We start from the raw sequence: 18,146 nt of genomic DNA, 5'->3' as shown, positions 1-18,146 counted from the left end.
ATTTTACTCTTTACATAATTATATATTTGATTGATTGAATTAGATATATTTATCCATATTTCAAAAACATTTACCCTCTCAGACTTCTAATAGTAATTGTCGTCAATACGTGTCAGGAAGTGAGAAAAAAAATGGAAAACAACTTCTGTGTTTTAGGATTGAAGTGTCAGGTACTTAGAAGAAGAAGGATGATTTTTTTTTAAATTTGCTTCATCATGTTTAAATAGACAAGAATTTATTAAAAGGGCAAGTCAAGTCATTACAAGATCTGGCTTCTTTGATCTTCTTGTTTTTGACAAGGTTTGAAGAACTCCGACCCATTTGAAAAAAAGAAAAGGTCGGCAATGTTTTTTCCAGGAATGCGGACAATTTGGGGAAAGTCAACCTTAAATATCAACAAATATATTGTCAAAAAGAAGCTGCAGCAAACTGATCACTTGTATCAATGAAATTTTTAACCTTTTTGTTGACTATTTACAAAATATGCCGTATGGTATGCCAAACAATTTATTTATGGCGTATGCTTCCATTTTTATTGAAAAAAAATCCTGAATTATTTCTTTTAGACGATTTTTAAATTTCACAGCGGAATGGTGGTATACAGGGTTAGAAAATCAGAAATTTTGATAAAACTTATTTCAGAAAATGATAGAGATTTAAAATAATATAGCATTTCTTTTGAGTGTTATAAATCCATATATGGTCAATACCACTACGCGAGTAAACCGTTTCACTTTATTTCTGAAGACCCTTTTTCACTGCAGATATTTTGTCAATGTAATCGACAATTCCTTTGTAACCTGCAGATTAGTCGGCAATGTACCGTTTTGTATACCGAATTTTGTGAAGTTTATGTTTCTAATTCAAACAAGGTTAGTCCTCATATTTGCTGATAAATTTTATATTCATTGAAGCCATATGAATCGTCAAAATATCATCATTGTATATAGTATAATATGTTTTTGTGTGTGGCCTTACCTGAATGCTTATTTATTCTTTTTCAAGTCGCTCGTACGATTTAATACAAAAACAATATTATTTGAAGCTTTATCCGCAGGAACGACATCATAATTATGATGAAGATGTGATAGACATATCACAACTTTTTTGTCTCTGAAAACGGACTTTGGTAGATCATTTACACAATTTTTAAACTTATAAATTCGACGTTTTATCAGAAATCTGATTGTTTTGATTCATTCGGACAAAGTGTTCACTTCAATTTTTTCTCGTTTAGCCCATGTTCTGGCGTAGTCCTCAATAATCAATAATTATTCTGAACTGATGGTTCCCATTGATGTGGTGGGGTTCTTTTTAGGACCATGTGATGTCAACTCTTTAGTACTGCAATTGACCTAAAAAAAGACGCTAAGTTAACGAGTTTAATGTTCCGGAATAACACACGGCTTAAAATTGTTTTAAATGATAAAATAATTTCTTTATTATAATTTCCGTCTGGTCGTTAAAGGTTTCTATGGTCACACTTTGTATTTTAGTCCTTTAATGGGATACCCCTCAATTTATGGTTTTTGGTAGTCATTTTAAAATACAAAAACTAAATGTTTTTGTTAAATTTCTCTCTATTTTCGTAAATATGTTCGATGCACATAGCATCAAGGAACATCGGAATGATGAAGAAATAAATAAAATACCATTTCCGAGTAACATTAAACTTGGCTGTTTTTCAGATGGAAATTTAACGCGTTTTTCTTTAACAAGGGACTACATATGATTAAAAAACAGCATTTGACATTTGAGAGGAGAAAATATATTATTGCGATACCATGGATACCATATGCAAATTTTGTTGGGCAAATTCCAAACAGTTTTATCAAAAACTCAAATAAACAAACATCATTTCAACTTTTTTTAATTACAGAAATTTCCTATCCGTCATCAGTTTCACCATTTATGTTTTCCTTACCAATGAGTTTGATAGTTTCGATGTGATTATGTACATTTTCTAGGATTAGTTAATTTATTTTTGAGAGATTTGAATATATGAAGTAGTTCTTTCGTGTATTTTCTGTAAAACATTTATATTTTAGTTAATGAAACTTTGACTTTTTATAAAAGTTAACCAAATCCTTCGGATCAGGCGTTTTCCGGATAATAACTTGTTGATATTGTGTTGAAAAAAAAACATTGTATGTCTATGTTCAACCTCAGAGCTTTTTTATGCATGCAAGCGGTCGGGTAAAGAGTATTGTTGATGTCTTGTAGATAATTGGTGTGTGACAAGGTGATGCTACAACTAACTTCTCTTAATATTCTGCTTTCCTTGGGTGTTAGAGTTGTGAATCATCAGTGATGTTATCAGCAGTATTTACGCTCCAGATGGAATTGTTTCAGAACACCAAGCTCGATGTTTAGTACAAAAAGATGCCGACAATATAGTCACCAACACGACACAATTGATAGTATGGAACGTTTTATTCCATGGCATGAGCAGACTTTCAGGTTTCTCGATGTACTGAAGACCTATTGGTAACTTATCAATCCACAATTGATTCCGAAATGCGTCAGATTTAAGTGAAAAGATTCAAAATAACACTTTTCAATTGACTGACAGTGCATCATTGTTGGCGGCGGCTGTGTCATTATACCAAAGGTATTCGTTTTCCGAGTTCTTTCAATAAATTAGATCCGGAAGACAAAATTAAAAACCCCAACATTTTTGATTGGAAAATTGCCATCAGATTACTTACAAGACTTACTTTGTACCTGTAAACCTAAATATGTGTGCTTAAAAGCTGTGTTTGCTTTGAACAAACTCTTTCTTGTGCCGAACTTGTTCGTGTCAAAAATGGAAGTGGGTTGTAATGCTAATACGCGTACTGAATCCGCATATGATGACGAAGATATTGATTCATATCAATATTTAATGAAGACTAGAGCTATTGCGTGTCGCTTTTACAAGACAAGTTATATAAGGGTCATGTACAACATAAGCAAATTTGCATTACATTGTATAATTTTCCATCACTGCCCTAAAAAATTGAAGAGACTACAATTTTTTACCAGGATATTCCCACTTAAACAGTGTGCATGCACTATACTGACTCTGTTTTGCACTAAACCAAACGCTAAATCAATGCATGTCACACTTATAATTTTTTTTTAAACCTCGCACTCGCCTCTGTTGACTAAGGTATTTTGTTGTGTTATAATTCATATGTCTAGACTTTGCAAATACACAATACGAATTTGTCTATAACTAGATTATAATTTTCACAAAATACACAACCTTTTAGAAGCAAAATTAAAAACATTGTTTTAGTGCTTGAATTTATTTTTTTTAAAGATAGGAAAATTTTGAAATAATTTGATAAACTGGTGTTTTATGGTTTGAAAAATAGTTCTGTATAACACTTTGTGAAAAAAAATCAGCAATATAAAAGTTTATGAATATGAAAAGGTCAAGGCCACCTCTTCTTTTGCTATGTCATAAATAGAAAAAAAACCAGAAGGTTCCAGATCAACGCCATTTTTGTTGTCAGTTTATTTTAGATTTATAAGTTTGACTGTCCCTTTGATATCTTTGTCCCTCTTTTGTAATGACAGCTCTTCATATGAGTTGTCCAGTATGTCTTTTTAACATCGTTAATAGCATATGCTTATGATTTAACCGTTTTTTCTCATTCTATTTAATAGATATCAGAAAATTTCTCCTTTTTGTCATTGTGGTTGAAATATTGATATTTTAGGTATGACCTTTGACCTAATTTCAGAAAAATGTGACCACTCTGGATTTGTACGACTTAACTTTTCTTATTGAACACGTTTTTCTCTTTCAATCGAAATACAATTTAGGTATGTGTTCTTCCGGAACATTTAAGTTTTCAAAAATGAACTCTGGTTGCAGTACTATTTGGAAACGTTTATGTTGAATATTATCTAAGTTCCTACTAATAATATGAACAGAGGGGCTGGAAATATAAGGAGAATTGGAACAGTCACATGACAGAGGTATTTAAGGTAATTTCGCGGCTCTACAATGCTTGCTTATAATCAAATGCTGTAGGTGCAATGTTACTGATGTTACTGTAGAATACAATAGGAACAAAATGATTTTTAAAAACAAAATAGAATTTTAGATGTAGGCTCCTTGTGATGAAAAACGTGCCTGATGATGATTGCATCAATCCCGTTTTAGAAAACTGAAAGGGAAGACATTTCCTCTTTTCATCATACAAAGGTTCCGATTTTATATAGTATGTTTATATAGCTCAACATGCAGACTTCTTATACGTTCAGGTATTGCACATCCATTTTTGTATGGAAATATTCTTTATATAGCACAAAAATGTCAGTATTCACCTCAGAAACTAATGAAACCATTAGATTAAATAAGAAGGGATATAGTTACGATACTGTTGTTAGGTCATTAAAGATTGCATATTTTGGGCGTTAATATTGATTTACTTATAGGGTCTTTGCATCGGAACTAAACACATTTATTAAAAAAACAGTTGTTGGAATGACACGGGTTATGTTCTTCGCATATATGTTAGAATGGTATGATACTCAACCGCTAACGGGAAGTATTGTGCCTGATATTCATATGATGAAATCATAATCTTTCAATCAGTTTAATTGAAATCTGTAACAAAACTCACACTACCCCTTTGAGTCGTGCGAACTAAAAAATAATCAGTGGACATGTATAAGTATATTAAGTATCAAATATTTTTATCTTTTTAAATCAAAATGCTTTTGAAGAAGCAACAGCTAAAATGTCTAGAAACTCAATGGTGGTATGATGAACTTTAACCCTAGATGGTATCATATGTTTATAAAAATATAATTTCATTTTTCTCAGTATAACTTATTAAATATGTTGAAATCCCGGTATGACAATCTTTACTGAGTGTAACCATCTGCTCTATCGCTGTATCAGCTATGTGTTACAGAACTTATTTTACTTAATGTTTTGTTTTTATTGTGTTTTATGTTTTAATTGAACATAAAAAAAACCATGGCGTCCTTCAGCTGGCCCCTAAACAAACATATACTAGTTCAGTGGTAATGAACGCCATATTAAACTCCAAATTGTACACAAGAAACAAAAATTAAAAATGATACAAGACTAACTGACAGGCGCAAAAATGCAGCGGGGTTAAACATGTTTATGAGATCTCAACTCTCCCCCTCTATCTCTAGCCAATGTAGAAAAAAACGCATAACAATACGCACATTAAAATTCAGTTCAAGAGAAGTCCGAGTCTGATGTCAGAAGATGTAACCAAAGAAAATAAACAAAATGACAATAATACATAAATAACAGCAGACTGCTAGCAGTTAACTGATATGCCAGCTCCAGATTTCAATTAAACTGATTGAAAGATTATGATTTGTTAATCACTTTATGTCGTCGTCTATCGTCATCCATTAAGATTGGCAAAATCGTCCCCTCCAATAGGACTGGTCCAATAAAATCCTAGTTTGGCCATAATAACTATTTGGGTTACAAGTATATAGTTTAAGAAAATCCTACATGCACGGCATGTGCAAACCAAAGAACAAGGGGGTAAAATGCGTTTTTGTCTTTAATCAGGTATAACGGTACAGAAAATCTTACAGATCTGATAAGTTTTCAATGTTTCGTTGTACATAATGTCTTTCTACATCAAAACAGTAAAACGACTACTGATTGAGTAATCGCTCATACATGAAGAGATTTACTAAAACAAAAAGCATTTGTTCACGTTTGACTATTATCATCCACTGAAAATGTTACAGAAAATAAGCAATTTCACGCTAAAATAAAGAGACAGATACACGTAAACTTGCTTTGAGATTGGTTTATTTGATTTCCTATAAAGCAATACCAACAGGAATATCTATTGTGATAGCATACGTTGTTCAAAATAAAACTTACGTTGTTATATCAAATGTAATGAAAATCACATGCAGCCCTTGTTCCATTGACATAACAGCATATATAAAAGAAGGTGTGGTATGATTGCCAATAAGACAACTGTCCACAAGAGACCAAAATGACATAGATATTTTAAAACAATAATAGGTCACTGTACGGCCTTCAACAATGAGCAAAGCCCATACCGCATAGTCAGCTATGAAAGGCCCCGATAGGACAATGTAAAACAATTCAAACGAGAAAACTAACGGCCTTATTTATATAAAAAAAATGAACGAAAAACTAATATGTAACACATAAACAAACGACAACCACTGAATTACAGGCTCCTTACTTGGGACAGGCACATACATAAGTAATGCGGCGGGGTTTAACATGTTAGCGGGATCCCAACCCTCCCCCTAACCTGGGACAGTGGTATAACAGTACAACATAAGAACAAACTATAAAAATCAGTTGAAAAAGGCTTGAAAGGAGAACGTCACAATTTTCCAATATTTAGAATAACCATGTTTTTATTTGTTACTCACGTCTGATTTCTCATGTCTTATGTAAGATAGTAGTAAACTGAAATCATTTCTAGGAAATTTTACGGACAATTACGAAATAGTTTTGTCAGACTACCATTTTTTTTCTCGGTTCTGAACACACTGAGTGATTCGTATCACCTGGTTTGCATGAACAACACTAAATGGTTTCTGCATAACGGCAAATGAGTATTTATATTTAGGGCAAGAACATGTTTATGCGATATGAAGATCAATCCAACTTTGTACATGACCGACACACTGAGCCGGTTTTTAATGTGCTAGTTTCCAAGTTAACAGTCCACAGGAAGATATGTCTTTTATGATGGATTGATATTCAATATTTAACCAGGTGTATTTGTCATTGAATTTCACACGATGACGACATATCCTTTAATCAGTTTACTTGATGTCCGGAGCTGGCAAGTCAGTAACTACAATCAGCTGCAGTCCTTTAATAATGTATAATGTATGATTGTCAATATACCTAGTTTACTCTATTTTCTATGCTCACATAGGACTCAGACCTCTTTTAAACTGAGTTTACCTGTCCTTTTGTGTTTTCATTCGGTTCATTTACTATTTTATTTATTATGTCTGTTTAGTTCATCATTGTAAATATAACGGAATTTGATGAGACTGTCACCAAAGTGAGAGGTTTAGTGCTTTAAAACCAGGTTTAATCCACCATTTTCTACATTCGAAAATGTCTGTACAAAGTCAGGAGTATGACAGTTCTTGTCCATTAGTTTTTGATCTGTTTTGTTATTTGATTTTGCCATGTGATTATTGATTTTCCGATTAGATTTTTTCTCTGAGATCAGTATTTTTGTGATTTTACTTTTTACAGTAAGATATTTTAGTGTGCCGTCTTCGACGCTGAATTTGAACAACTTTTTTAAAGGCCACATGAACACCGCCTTTTGGGTGAAGGATCCTCTGGCTGTATTGAAGACCCATTGGTGTCCTTGTGCTGTTGTGGTGTCAAACCACCAAATTATAGTACTCGCACCCAGTTGCATACGAAAAAGGGTCGATGAAAAATATTCCTTTGAATTTGACAGTAAAATGTCCTGCATTTCATTGCAATAAATAAAATATGTGGCATAGATATATACATTAGGCGTTTCAAAGCATCATATTTTTTATTTGGTGTTTATATAGAATATATAGCATGTTGAGAACAAATGAGACTGCAAGGTTACTAAAGCTTGTACACAGGAAAAGAAGAGTGAACATTTGATTGGTTTACTTTCAGTGTGTGTTATATTCGTATATGCATATATATTCTATAGTACTAGAAAAGATAAACTTCATTCATGGCAAGTGTTTCTTTTTTTGAAAGATATTTAAAGATAAATGCTGTACAATGTTTTGAAAAGTGCAAATTTAACATAGACTAATAGGGGAAGATCAATGGTGGTATTACACCTTTTCTTCTCTTTGGTCGAGTTGTTGTGTCTTCGACACAATCTCTGTTTCCATTCTCCATTATATGTCTCCTTTCTCATGCACATTATTCTGACTCAGAGCCGACCATTCTTTGCTCTTACTCCTAAATGTCGCGTGTTAAGCAGACAAGCAGCAAGTAGGATTTTTTTTCAGAATTTGTTATGATATGCCAGGGGTTTGAACAAGGGACCTTCCGCACTTCAGGACGAACCACTACCAAGTGACCACAAACACTATTCATTTTAATTAAGAATACGCAAATATTTCGAGAGGAACACATTGTCTACATATCATAGATTAAGGCAAATACCCATATATAAATTAGGCCGCTAGTTTTCTCGTTAAAATTGTTTTACATTTTCATTTTGGGGCCTTCTATAGCTGACTATGCGGTATGGGCTTTGCTCATTGTTGAAGGCCGTACGGTGACCTATAGTTGCTAATGTCTGTGTTATTTTGTCTCTTGTGGAGAGTTATCTCATTGGCAATCATACCCATCTTCTTTTTTTTATATAGCTGTATTTGGCACAACTTTTTGGAATTTTGGGTCCTCAATGCTCTTCAACTTTGTACTTGTTTGGTTTTATAAATATTTTGATCAGAGCGTCACTGATGAGTCTTATGTAGACAAAACGCGCGTCTGACGTTTTAAATTATAAGCCTGACACCATTGATAACTATTAAGTGCTCACCCTTTAAAATACAAATGAATACTAGGAGATTTAAGGGTTTTTTTTCGGGTACAGCAATCTGACGACATGAAACTAATGCATATATAGATGACACGACAGACTTTAACAGTAAACAGACCGTTCCTTATTCATATTTCTATAACTGTTTCGTTCCTAATCGAGTCAATTCGTCATGAACACCTTAAGGTGATGAAGATCATTTATAAATGACATAAGACAACTACTGACATGTGACGGTGTTAAGCAAGTATTCATGAAACTCACACCTCCACTTTCTAATTTTTATCAATATATTTAAACTCGTACATTAGAAGACATGTTTTAAGCTCATCTACTCCTGATGATATATTCCTGACTTGGTATAGACATGAGCGTAAACATATAGAGAATTAAAACTAATTTTACAGCTAACTAAACTTGACACTTGGATGAAAGTCGTTTTGTTTTCTTTCTATTTTACAAAACTTGGTGGTCAACCCAAACAGACATAAAAGAGTGACGAAAGATACCAGAGAGACGGTCAAACTCATAGATCGAAAACAAACTGACAACGCCATGTCCAAAAATGAAAGACAAACAGACAAACAATAGTACAAAAGACACTACATAGAAAACTAAAGACTAAGCAACACGAACCCCACCAAAAACTAATGGTGATCTAAGGTGCTCCTGAAGGGAAAACATAAATTGCTTGCTTGCTTGCTTGCTCAAAATACGACATCTTTGGACATACGAGTGTCATTTTTCTTAAAATAAAATAATAATACATAAAAACAAAAATCTTTACAAAAAATCACACTGTATACAGATTACTATTTTTTTTCAATATTAAATTCTATGATAATCATAAGTGTAAATCTACGATTCATCTTATATCCCATAATAGTCATTGTCATACATAGTATTCATAGTACAAATCAAACGACAAGCTATCGGAACTACACTTATTTATTGTATTAATTGCTTTCAACACAAGGGCAAGATATGGATACATTTTTATTCGTGTTCATACTCTAGTAAGACATTATCAGTTGAATAATAGGGTTACAAATAGACTGCACCAGAACTGAGACCGTTGGTTTTCCCGTTTGAATGGTTTTACACTAGTAATTTTGGGGCCCTTTATAGATTGTTGTTCGGTGTGAGCCAAGGCTCCATGTTGAAGGCCGTACATTGACCTATAATGGTTTACTTTTTTTTAAATTGTTATTTGGATGGAGAGTTGTCTTATTGGCACTCACACCGCATCTTCCTATATCTATATCATAATACCAGATTCCTATTGAAGGAACTGGGAGACATATCATCGTAATCCAGAGCCAATAGTTGATCCTGGCTCTATACTATTAGTAAAGGAACCCGACCTCAAAAAATATTGCTCCAACAAATTACGTAGTCCTTCCTGTGGAGTCTGGATTCCAAAAATAAGATTAGAATGGTACCCGAAGGTCAGGGCCCATGTTATCCGTATACAATACAATTCAAGTATGTTCTCTATTTATTTAGCTAAAATTGATTTGGCTTTGTAATAATACTCTATATTTTCTGTTTTTTGTTCCATAATGATAGACTTATATAGATTATACACTAAAAAAAATGAACTGAATTTATTGTTTAGTTGTTTTCTGATTCTGTTTTAGTGTCCCTTTCTGTAATAAGGCAAACGTGAGAGTTCTTCATTGTTATGATCAGTTGCTAGTAGGTATAAGATGGTCTTGACTTCCATAAATAAGAGCAAAAAACTAACACACTTAAAACTATAGGACTGGTCAGCTTTTAAAATTACATTTGACCATGAAAGTGTGACCAATTAAAACAACTAAAGACGTAGACATAACGTAAGATTTGTTAATTAGAAAAAAAAACAAGATCATGTATGCAAAATATGAAGTTCTCTTTATTCAAAGTTTAATATGCCATTCTAAATTGGTGCCTAACCCAACTGCATGTACATGTAGTCTTGTTGATGTGCACATACTGAATGTGCTGAATTGATTCAAATCATTCAGAATGCAAACTGAATAAAAAAAAAAACAGTGTTACATACGTGTATGCCAAACATGAAGTTTGACTTAATCAAACTTTTTATAAGCCATTCCAGCCGGGTACCCGTACCCATCAGCATATCTGTTACCGTAAACCCATAAACCGAATCGAATGTTTTGTCTATGTTCAATATGATGAAAACCTGTTTTTATTGGCATACTGAAAGTACTGAAATTATATAAGCCTTCTGAAATACTGAAAACATTACTTCGATTATTTGAAGGATTTCCATCAAGCAAAAACCCATTAATAGCATCGCTCTGTACCGTTATGCTGATGAAGCTGTCCAACCCAATTGGAACTACGAAATCATATTTATAAAGGTATTGATTTACACCGGGAATCGTCATCATAAATGGATCTCCTTTGTATCCACTTAACCCGTGTGGATATGACATGACAAGTATGTCATCAGATGATGAAATAAAAGAGATCGTGTTGTAATAAAAATCGAAGAAATCTCTTGCGTTAATGGTTTTTGATATTGTCTTGTTACCAGTTTTAATGGTTAAATTCGTACTGTTTATTACCTGTATACGTACAGTGTTGTTCAAACGTGTCGATATATACGGAGTAATAAACACACTATCAAATTGATTAGTTGGTAATACTGATTCTATAAATGGATTACAACTACCCGCTCGAGTATTGTATGGGACTGCATAATTACACTTATTACCACTGACAACAATTACTGGTTTAGATGATGTTACCAATGTTCCTGATAGGTCTGATGAAGTTGATAACTGGAATGTGTTATACTTGTTTACCATTATTCTAATCGTATCGTTGTTACTATACTGCTTGTTGTCATATGTTACAGATCCACTTTTCAATTTCAAATTTATACTGACAACTGTATTTTGATAACCTGGTGTAAGTGCTATCATATTTTTATAAATAAAAAATGCAGGTAGAGTTGGTATAATGTATTTGGTAGAGGCAAATCTCGTAGGCATTGATGAATAGCCCCCTGAGACGTAGAGACCGTGGAAAAATCCGTAAACATTTATTCCTTCATCTGAGTGAAGTTCTACTCCAGCGACATGTATCCCATCAGACGGTAGAACACTTTTACTCAGATTATATTCTGTATTACTTTTGTCCATAGTGATAGTCTGAATTTTGTTCTCGTTGAAATAACGAACTGAAAGACGTGTTGTATTTTCTGATGCTACCAACAGTTTCGGCGTTGTCGACAAATCAGAAAGTCCTTCTTGAAAAATTACCATGAAACTTGTGTCTTTTCCATCTGTATTGAAAATATTAGATAATAACAAATATTTGGAAGAAATGCTTCAACAGAAAACGAAGAATTTTGGTTATACATAGGTCATACAAGTGTCTTAAAAGTATCTTTTGGATTTAATAATAATAAAATTCTAATATACTTCAAGTGAACTGGGGTTTTAATTGTGACAAACTATAAATTTCAGCATTTGTTTTTTTATGGTGTAACGTTATTACTCCAGTTTTGTTTACAAGTATATTGACTATTAGACAATCGTCCATCAACGAAAATTATGTGCATGAACTAAAACAGTTAACAATAAGCAAAACTCATATAATGTTTTAGTCCATGAGTACCACATGTTAAACAATGTATTTGATAGTACTATCAGTGTGAATTTTTTGACGTAGATACTCTTTCCGAATGGATTAAGCCTGTGAGGTCGTTGATACAAACCCATGGTGCGTCGATCTTTGAATACCCAAATGTTGAAAAACACTTGTTCTACCTCCATGACAAATATGTTGTAGTCCCCGCATATAAAGCCCCAAACCTACTTAAGTGTCCTTATAAACAAACAACAGTATATTGCTATGTCTTACAAGTGCTACACGAAACCTCATTCTACATTATTAATATCTATTTTATCAGCAATCAAAGCCGGGCTTCAAAGTTATTGTGTAACTGTCATTAGATTTTGCCATGTGATTAGGGACTTTCCGATTTGATTTTCCCCTCCAAAGATCTTTTAGAGTACATACAATCAATGACTCTCTCATCTTGCAATAGTATTAAAACATTTGACTTTTCTACACTTTACATAAGTATTCCCAATTCCAAAGTAAAAAACAAATTGAAAGAGTTGGTATTGCTTTGCTTCATAAAACAGAATGGCAAACGTAGATACAAGTATCTTGTCTTAGGAAGGGATAAATCCTACTTTGTAAAGAATCACTCTGCTTCAAACAAACAATTCTCTAAAACTGACTCTATCAAGATGGTTGATTTCTTGATTGACAACATATACGTAGTTTTTGCAACAGACTGTCGGAATTTAAATGGGAACCAATAGTGCCCCTCTTCTTGCCGACATTTTTTTATTATTATAAGGCTAACTTCATACAGGAACTTCTTACGGAGAAAGATAAGAAGTTAACAATATCCTTTAACTTTACGTTCCGCTATATAGATGATGTTCTCTCACTAAATAATACAAACTTTGGTGACTGTGTTAATCTATACCATCGAACTAGAGATAAAGGATACTATAGATACAGTTAATAGTTATCAAAGGTACAAGGATTATAATTTAATATGCCAGACGCTCGTTTCGTCTACATAAGACTCATCAGTGACGCTCTGATCAAAACAGTTAAAAGCCAAACAAACACAAAGTTAAAGAGCATTGAGAACAAAAAATTCCAAAAGTTAAGTCTGTCTCATATATTTTGACTTAAATCTAGAAATTGACAATGAAGGTCGGTTGAAACAAAACGTTACGACAAAAGAGTTGATTTCAGCTTCCCAATTGTGATTCTTTTTCCTTTTCGATATTGCAACATTGCAGCAGCACCTGCATATGGAATATATATCTTCCAATTGATACGATATTCCCGTGCTTATAGTTCACATCATGATTTCCTTGATAAAGGGTTGCTGCTCACAAATTAAGGAAGCTATTAAACGAAGAGTTCCAAAAGGTGAACATGAAATCATCCCTTCGAAAATTTTACGGACGCCACCCCGAGTTGGTTAACCGTTATGAAATAACCGTTTCACAGATCTGGAGCAGGATCTGCATACCCTTCCGAATTCGAAGCACCTGGGATAACCCCAAGTTTTTGGTGGGGTTCGTGTTGCTTAGTCTTTGGTTTTCTTTGTTGTGTCTAATGTGCTATTCTTTGTCTGTTTGTCTTTTATTTTTTAGCCATGTCGTTTTCTGTTTGTTTTCAATGTATAAGTTTGACTGTCCCTCTAGTATCTTTCGTCCCTCTTTTACAGACGCACAAACATAATAGCATTCTGGAACTGGAACAAACACATATAGAGACAAATATAAAACCTTATCTTGTAGTGTTTTAAGATGTTTTTGCACCACTTTTTGGAATTTTAGGTCATGAATGCTCTAGAACTTCATGTAGACGAAATCCATGTCTTGCGTATCAAATTACAATCCTGGTACCTTTGATAACTATTAGTGCATAATTTCTACTATTAAAGTAAACACAATGAAAAACTGGACACTTCATATGCATGAAAGGTTGAGTGTTGGTCGCATATTGTCCCGTGGACGAAAACATTTTAAACATACTACCGTAGTATGTAGGGAGAATGCACATGTCAATACCATTTGGGAAAGTTAAACATTGTGAAAGTTCAGACTAGACAGTTTCATATAACACGATTTTGTTCGGCCATTTCTAATAATTTTTGAAAATACGAAGTCTTTTACAGAGGGACATTTTTCGTAATAAACTGAAATCAAACATATATTAGTTATGCATCGAAATTAAAGCGACATGGCTTTTATAACTCATGTGATTTTTATAAAACTTTTGTCATTATCTGGAAATTAGAAAAAAGAAAAAGATACAAAGGGGTCAATTAAACAAACAAAACCATACTAATGAGATAAAGCACAAATTGAAAACCTAAAGAAACAATCTAAGTAATACAATGCGATTAACACTCCAGCTAGCATGCGAGTTACCCTCAACCAAGAACCAAAATTGTTTATCAGATTGACTGTGTTTTACTTACAGAATAACAAAATAAAATTTAGAATAGAAATGAGGAATATGTCAAAGCAACAACAACCCAACCAAAGAGTAGACAACAGCCGAAGGCCACCAATGGGTCTTCAACGCAGACATGTTCAGTGAAAATGGATGCCACACTAAACCTCAAAACATATAAATGAACTAAAAAAAAAAAAAAAATACAAAACTAACAATGATCAGAGGCTCCTTACCTGGGACAGGTGAAAAAACGCGGCGGGGTTAAATATGTTTTGTGGGATTTTCCGTTCGGGGTTTAGTATCATACATCCTAAAATATATGAGAAGAACATAACCCATATCATGCCAACAACTGGTTTTAGAATTTATGTGTTTATTTCAGATGCAAAAACCCTGTGAGTGAATTAATATTAATGCCAAAATATGATCTCCTTTATAAATTAATAACTCAACAAGAGTATCGTAACTTTATCCTTTCCGAATAAGTATGTTTAAAGGTTTATGTTAGCTTTTGAGATGAATGCCGACATGCTTGTGCTTTGTAAAGCATATTACCATAAAATATTGGATGTGAAAAACCTGAAGGTATAAGATTTGTGTGTTGATTTATATTTACGAATGATGTCCTTGTAATCAAATACGTTGGTACATACACGAGCAAATCGAACAAGTTGAGATATGAAAACACCATATGATGCTGACAAGGGAATGTGACCATCAAAAAATGAATAATTAATAGTAGGAAATGAAAAATCATCTCTTTTATTATAAATTTTGGTATGAAGCATGGTTTTAAATACCAACTGAACTGCAAGTATACCGAATATAAAAAAAACTTTGAAATTATCATGTATTCCTTTATGTATACTGAAATAGCTAAATAAAGAAGGTATGACAGCACCTCAAATCCCAACGACTAATTCGTATGAAGTATTTTCTTTCTTGAATAATGAAGAATAACTTATTGTACAGGTTTCTGTATACGAGAATTAAAGACAGCTATTTCCGACGGAAGAAACGACAGAATTGGTGTGCTTTGTATGTTCAAGTCACGGTAATCGAAAACATACAAAACATGTAGTTCTAAAACCTTAAGATTTCAACGTATTTATAGTATTTTCCATGCAATTATTAAAATTCATTTTGCTATTTCAAGAAGCAAAAACACAGTCGTTATTGATACACATTATGTCAACAATTAAGATGGACATTGCTATTCAAAGGCTACAAAAACCAATGACAACCACTTAAAAGTTGTTATTCATTTGGGTGATGGTCCGAGACCACAATTATTTCGTAGTGCATTTCTTTTAGAACATAAATGAAAAATAAAAAAATCCCACCTGCGTTTTCTCAAAGAAACTTTTACAGTGTGTTGTACTACTTTTGGGACAAATTATATCAAAATTATAGAAAACTTCATCGTATCTAACTCAAAATATGGACAATTTTATCTTAAGGGCGTCTTGAAATCTTTTGACAGCTTCCGAAGTGCTATTTTTCAACCTTATTTACCTGGACCAAATCACTACTTTCCTTTAAAATTCTGGACCCAAATTTTTTTACAGTGTAATTTCCCCCCCCCCCCCTTACTTGCAATTTGAGGCATTAAACATGGAGAAATAAATTTTGAAGGGGTATAAAAATTAATGACAAGTAACCCACTGTCAACACTAGGGACTATATTTGTGAACCACGAAAATCAAGGGACGACAATTGTTGTCTCGGGCCTAATAGTGTTTGAGCTTTTGATTTTGTTATTTAAATAGGGACTTCCGTTTTCCATTATCCGCGGAGTTTGGATTTGGTTTTATTTTTTTTTTTTTTTGCTTTGTTATTTTTGCTTTTAACAAAACTTATGAAAAATCTTTTTAAGTAGAATGTGTATGATGCTATCAATTTTAGAAATATTTTTTGTCGAAAATTTGTACAGAACAAATCCCTGAAAATTTCATATTTCAAACTACTCTTGTTATTTCGTGAACATTCATCACACTTATTACAACCAAGATTCCTAAACCCGAAGAGTATAAACCTTAACCCACTGCCTTAACCCTACATAACGTCAATTTCAAATTCCCAAAATGCTGTTGTTCATTGTTCCAATACTTATCCTAAGATCATCCCTAATTTTTGGTGGGGTTCGTGTTTCTTAGACTTTATTTTTCTATGTTCTTTGTGTACTATTGTTAGTCTGCTTGGTGTTTTATTTTATTTTTTGTAGCCATGGCAATGTCAGTTTATTTTTGATCTATGAGTTTGAATGTCCCTCTGGTTTCTTTTGCCCCTCTTTTATATAGTCCGGCTAGTCATGTTATGTTTTGGGACTTAAGCATCGTACATAATAATCAACTAAGATAATTGCTTATAAAACTGCTGGAAATATCGAATTTCCAGACCCGTCAACCTTAAAACAAACGTTATGGATTCAGTGCGTGTCTCTGCTGAAAAAGGCTTCAAGGTCCAGCCAGATAAACCTGAACTTGGCACTTTATCTGAAAGGATGAATTTCATTCTGTCGTGCATTCGGAACTTATTAAACGACTTCGACTTAACATGAGAACACGGGTTTCGCACCTTTTCAAAAAGTTAAAGGATGTTAATTCTTTACTCTCTCTCTGCTATCACTAAAAATCGTGGAATTCTCATCAAATTTGGGACTCCAACAAATACCCCTATCTATCTTTCACCAAATATGGCCTTATAGAAAATCTCAAATCTGCTCTATTAACATGAAAATGGACGATCAAGCTCTCCTGTTTGTATGCAGGGTTCCTAAACTTCACATAAATCCTTTTAAAGAACGATATATAGCCAAGTCGTCTAGATATTCGACAAAGAAGCTTTCTCGAGTTCTTATCGTTATTCCTACCACGCTAAAAGATAGCCGTCACAAATATTGTAATTAGATTTATCTTACCTCCTATACATTTCTAGGAATGTGATTGGTTAAAAGCGCCCTCGTGGAGACCGTGTATATTTGATATTAGGTTAGTAGGGAGGCGGGGCTTATCTCATACACGGTTAGTAGTGGAGTTACGTCCCTTTATATTCCATATAAGGTAGTAGGGAGGCGGGGCTTATTTCATACACGGTTAGTAGTGGTGTTACGTTCCTTTATAAAAACAAAACGGTACTGAGAAAAAAATTGTAAAGGTTTCAACAGACGAAGAAACTGATGATTAAGATTGAAATAAATTCATGTAACACATTTAACCCTCACGAGTTGTTATTGTTGGTATCTGTTTTTGTAGGATCAATGGAAGTAGTTTCTTAATGCTAACAGTATTGAGGACTTGGTCATTTTGATAGGTCTAAATTTCAAACGTTAAGATAGTCGGTAAGATAAATTCGTTACATAATGTGCTAGTGACCTAATACGGTATATATGGGGTCAGTAAATTCCATATGAATTCGAGCTTCGCTCTCACCACATATGGAATTTACTGACCCCATATATACCGTATTAGGTCACTAGCACACTATGTAACTAATAATATTCAACTAGTGGTGTTATTCGAATATGAATTTTATTACAAATATCTTCAAAACTACTCAAAAATCTTAAATAACAATCTT

The 18,146-nt window shown here is 33.3% G+C and overlaps 1 protein-coding gene across 2 annotated transcripts in view; it reads right to left on the bottom strand.

Moving 5' to 3' along the window:
* Positions 1-10,472: 10,472 nt before the first annotated feature.
* LOC139491888 (IgGFc-binding protein-like) overlaps positions 10,473-18,146 on the bottom strand; it is an 82,761-nt gene continuing 75,087 nt past the window's right edge. For both annotated transcript variants that reach the window (XM_071279806.1, XM_071279805.1), the window contains one exon: positions 10,473-11,850. In XM_071279806.1, coding sequence (XP_071135907.1) covers positions 10,625-11,850 — 1,226 coding nt within the window. In that variant the 3' untranslated portion in view covers positions 10,473-10,624. The remainder of the gene's footprint in view (positions 11,851-18,146) is intronic.

Source organism: Mytilus edulis, chromosome 10 (genome assembly GCF_963676685.1).
Source record: "Mytilus edulis chromosome 10, xbMytEdul2.2, whole genome shotgun sequence".
NCBI lineage: Eukaryota > Metazoa > Mollusca > Bivalvia > Mytilida > Mytilidae > Mytilus > Mytilus edulis.
This window is presented reverse-complemented; position numbering and strand designations above follow the sequence as displayed.